This window comes from Petaurus breviceps, unplaced genomic scaffold (assembly GCF_028583685.1).
Source record: "Petaurus breviceps papuanus isolate PSGF00001 unplaced genomic scaffold, PetGlider_PUasm1.0 88380, whole genome shotgun sequence".
Lineage (NCBI taxonomy): Eukaryota > Metazoa > Chordata > Mammalia > Diprotodontia > Petauridae > Petaurus > Petaurus breviceps.
In genome coordinates, this window is record NW_027186917.1 from 6,305 (window position 1) to 11,304 (window position 5,000).

The window sequence follows — 5,000 nt, forward strand, 5'->3', positions numbered from 1 at the left end:
GATGGGTGGATGGGTGAATGGATGGGTGAATGGATGGGTGAATGGATGGATGGATGAACACTGCACAGATTTGGTTTGCATCAGCCTTTCCCTGATTGTTTCCAGAGGACAGAATGAGGAGAAGATGGGTAAAGCTTCAGAGAACCAGTTTAGCTGGCCATGAATAAGATTCCCTAATGAGCTACACTGAGCACCAGGGGAGGGGCTGGCCACTCTGGAGATAGCTGGTTCCCTTCCCACTGATACTGGATGGGCTCTTCTTGGGAACATGGTCAGGGAATCCTTGGTCAGGGCCTGGCTGGACCAGGTGCCAGGCTCCTGCCAGCTCTAAGCTCTGGATTCCTTGTTTCTCTGCCTTTTCCTCCTCCAGAGAACAAGACATTCAATTTTTAAAGTGGAGGAAAGTGGAGCTCAGAGTGGCCCCAGAGGGAGGCCCCCCAATTCCAGCTGTGGACACCCCATTTCTGGTGTGCTTAGGGCCCTCCAGTGGACCTAGGTCCACCCCAGTACAAGGCCCTGGTTCCCCGATGGCCATGGGCACAGGCAGCAGTCGGGGCAGAGCCTGGGTGGCTGAGCCGGTGAGACGATTCACTTTCCCATGGTTTGGGTCTCTGAGTCTTGGCCAGGCTTGGACCAAAGTCTTGTCGGGAGCACGCGCTGCAAAGACAGCATGGCTGGTCCCTTGTGGGCTGAAGGAACGCCTCATCAGGCCTTGCTCGTGCCCAGGAATTCTCCTGTTTTGGCCCAGTCCTGACCATAACAAGGCGGTTGGTTGGATTTTTGTTTCCTGACCCCATCAACGAGTCCCGGTGTGCTGGTGTGGACCCAGTTCCCCAGCCCTGCTGGCCCCACCTTTAACCCTACCCCTGGCCCACTGACCATTAGGCCTGACCTTTCCCTCCTCCAGACTGACCCATCCATGGACAGTGTTCTGTCCTCTCCCAGCCCTTTGGCTCTCCTAGGAGCTGATTTCTCACCAAAGGCTTTGTGGACGATGAGAGGATTTTCACATTAGTGTGTCCTGCCCCCTACCCCAGAAGGCGGCTGGAGGAGTGACCTCCCTCTGTCAGGGGTGTCCTGAGGGCTCGCTTTGTGGGCAGTAGGGCAGGGTGGCTGCTGAGGTCCCTTCCCCCTCAGCGACTGTGATATTTCCACAGCCAGAGGGCATCTCAAGATAATGCTGTGCCCTCCCCCAGGGGTCTCCAGGCCCTGTGGCTCATTGCTGGGGATGTTGGGGCAGGATCCTTCCCAAGCCCTGTTCTTTCTGTGCCATGTTCTGGGAGTCCTGGCATCTCAGGAGTAAAGCACGGCTGAGAGGGTGAGGGAATCCCCCAGGCCCCCAGAGTGCAGTGGGAGCCACCTTCCAGAGCAGGGAGTCCAGCCTCCTAATTCCAAGTGGTAAAAATGCCCAGCAAGGGAAAGGACAGTCCCAAGATGATGGAGTGATAGTGGCAAAGCCAGGACTCGAACCAGGGGCCTCTGACTCAGCCTTGTGTAAATCACGACTGACTGTGCCCGCCACAGTCTGAGTGCTGGAAGGATTTTCGGGGCGCGCTGTTGTGACTTGAGGGGGGGCTACTCCTCACTAGCGCCCTCCTAAGGCTGGCTGGGGGAAACGAGGGGGAGGAGCTGACCATTACAGTGGAAGCTCTTGGGCAGGGGCTGCCTTTGGCCCCTTGGCACACGGCCTGCCCAGGCTGTCAGGGAGATGGGTTTGGAGGGGCAGGAGGCCATGTGGCTTCCACAGTTCTGTGGGAATGGGGTCCCCCTCCCCAAAGGCCCTTCTCAGGGATGCCTTAGACAAGGGCCTGGCTGGGGGCAGCTGGGCCTGGGGACGCCGAGGTTCTCCAGGCTGAAAGGATTTCTTGGTCCAAAACGCCTACTCCTGGACTTCCCTTGGCTGGGGCTGGGGGCTTCTTTCTGTGGAAGAGGAAGGGGCTACTTGAGTCTTCTGCTCCCCAAGGATTTCCAAAGCCCCCGCTGTGGGCAGCCTTAAAGAGCCTCTGTCTGGTTCGTCCACTGGGCGCAGGAGGGGTCTGTCTGGGGGGAGGACGTTCTCACCTCACCTCTGCTAGGCTGTGAGCCCCTTGAGAGCAGAATCAGGGCCCCCCAGCCACCCGCTTGTCTTTGCAGCCACAGACCCCTACCCCATTTCAGTGGGAGTGAACACCTCGCACCCTGGGCACAACCTGGCACCCTTCTCAAGGGAGTCCTTGGTCCTGGACCCTCTGGGCATCTTCCCATCCCCTTCGGGTCACTGACACGGACTCAGTGATCCTGGTCATAACTCTGGGAAATGGCTGGGACCGACCTTCAGGGCTCCCTGACTCCCTTCCCAGCCCCCGCCCTCTCGTCAGTGCTTTCTGCTCCTGGTCAGACATTTCCCAGGCATTTCTGGTTTTGATTTCCTTTTCAGAGGGGAGGGTCTCCCTCACTTGTATATTCACACCCCCACTTGTATGCATGGGGCACATAGTAGGCGCTCAATAAATGCTGATCTAATTGAACCAAATACAGTCTAATCTAAATTCCTTCCTTCCCTCCCTCAGGATGGGAGAAAAGCTACCTCTGCCTTCTTGGGAGAAATGCTTTAAATGCATGCAATGAACCAGGCAGTAAACATTTATTAAGCACCCAACATATGCCAGCTCCTGGGGATACAAGTATGCAAGTGAAGCAGGCCCTGGCCTCAGGGAGCCTACAATCTCCTTGGCATGAAGCATATTCCCAGACAAATCAGTGCCTGGCATGGGAAGGACCTGACCATTTCTGCAGTCCATGGTCCAGGGCCTGGGGCTGTGAGACTTTAAGCGGTCCCCTCTCTGGGCCTCAGTTTCCCCATATGTAAAATGAAGACATTAAACTCAGTGATTACTAGGACGCCTTGTAACTCTAGACTCTTTCTGGGCCTCAGTTTACCCACTGACAGAATGGGAGGAGGCATAGCTCTGGCCTGTCTCCTTCTGAAGGCTGTTGGAAGGACACCTTGAGACCATGGACAGAAGGTGTTTTGTGGCTGTCAGGGGGAGGAGGAAGAGACTGGTGCCTTCCTTAGCACACACCAGAGCCTCCCTGGGCCTCCCCCACCCCTGCAGGGGCTCAGGCTCCTTCTCCCCCAGCCCAAGCAGTCCCAGAGTCTGAGCTGACCCGGAGTTGGGCGGCCTCCTGGCGACCCCCTTCCCCTTCTCTGCAGCTGCAGAAAAAACAGCAGGATCTGGCCCATCCCAGAGGAGCCGACTTCCCAAAAGGAGAAAAAATGCTAGAGCAAAGCATTTTCTCAGGAAAAGGGAGGGAGTGCTTTCCCCTCCCTTCCTGATGGGGTGGCCGAGAGGGGACCCAAGGGCTCTGCTCTCCTCGGGGGCAGGGGGAGAACAATGGCCAAGTGCTGCAGGCAGGAGGGCAGCCCAAAGCTCCCACCAGCAGCCTTTGATGCCTCTGCTCCCAGGCCCATGGCCCCCTTGCTTCCTCTGTCCCTGTAGGATGTCTGTGGAGGGGCCAGGGGTCTGGGAAGGCCTTGCAAGGGATGAATTCCATGTTCCAGCTTCATGTAAGCTGCACGTGAGTGTATGCCTTGGTTCTTCCCCACAGGGTGGACGTGCTGACCCGCTCTGGCCATGGCCATCTGGGGAAAGGACGAGGGGGGCCATCAAGGCAGGCAGGGGGTCCCCCTCCCTTTAAGTCTGGGAAGGCACTTCTTGGGGGATCAGGCGTTTGCTAGAGTCCCTTCAAAGGCTTGGCATTTAGTGTCCAGAGAGGACTTTGGACGGCACGTGCACCTGGGGCTTCTGGCTTTTGGAGCCAGATGCTGAGCTTGACTCCATGCCCATCCATTCCTATTGCACAGAGGCGATGGTGCCTAGGCCGTGTGTTGTGGGGATCCATCAAGGGTCTGTGAGCCTGGGCACACCCACACCTTTCCTGGGCCTTGGAGAACAAGGGGGCCCTTGATGCCAGCCTGCAGCAGCAGAGCCCCTCTGTGTACCTGTCTGCCTTTCAAAGTGAATGGTGTGTGGGAGTGGAGACAAGGTAGCCTCTGGGCCTGGGTCAGATGGGGAGGCAGGGGCAAAGCTTCCAGTCATGACCTACTGCCCCACGTGTAAGGCCATCATCCCACAGAGCTGAGTGCACCTAGGGCTATGGGCCTACCTCATGGTTGGAAGCCAATCAGAGGACATTACACTGTGGACCAGTGCTGTTAGAGCCCCAAAGCCTCCTGGCAGTCTGTGCTTGGACTGGAGATGCAAGTCCCCCTAATGATGATCACAGGGGGCTGGACTTGTGTCCATGTGCCCCCCACTGTGGAGGAGAGCCCCTGGGGAACAGGGCACCTTTCAAACTCTCACTGGGCTGACAAAGGCAGGAGCCCCAGCATGAGAGTGTGGGAGCCACCCTGAAGGATGCAGGTGGGCCCCAGGAGCCCAAGGCTCGCCTCTGCTGTGCCAAGGAGCCTGGCCCGGAGCGCCGCTAAGCAGGCTGAATGGAGAAAAGCCACTGCCCTCAGCCCTGGGCCTCAGAGGCGTCCTGCACACTCACCTTCACACCCAGACCTCCCAGCACCCTCCACAAACCCATGCCCAGTGAGTGCACAGGCAAAAAAAACCTTCCCCCCTGAGAATAGGTACCTCTGACCTCCTGCTCTTGGAAAAGAGGATGAAATGAATCCTCTGTCTTTCCTCGAGGTGCTGGGCACCCCGGCCTTCCAGTGCTGTGTGACCCAGGGCAGACTCTGGGAGGCCTTTCAGTGGGTCTTGGTGCCACAAAGGGCTCCTAGCTCACAGAGTCAAGGCGCCAGCCCCAGGGCCCCCCTTGGGCCCCCGGGAGTAGGGCTGCCCCTCCCCACCTCCTCCGTCCTGCCTGACGCCTCTCCTCCCCCTCTCTGCAGGTCACGGTCACGACCATCGGCTATGGAGATAAGGTACCACAGACCTGGATCGGAAAGACCATTGCCTCCTGCTTCTCGGTCTTCGCTATCTCGTTCTTCGCCCTCCCTGCGGTAGGTG

At 58.0% G+C, this 5,000-nt stretch overlaps 1 protein-coding gene across 1 annotated transcript in view; it reads left to right on the forward strand.

Moving 5' to 3' along the window:
* Positions 1–5,000, forward strand: part of LOC138176394 (potassium voltage-gated channel subfamily KQT member 1-like) — a 30,745-nt gene that overhangs the window by 5,611 nt on the left and 20,134 nt on the right. The window contains exon 3 of the mRNA XM_069107192.1: positions 4,883–4,993. Coding sequence (XP_068963293.1) covers positions 4,883–4,993 — 111 coding nt within the window. The remainder of the gene's footprint in view (positions 1–4,882; positions 4,994–5,000) is intronic.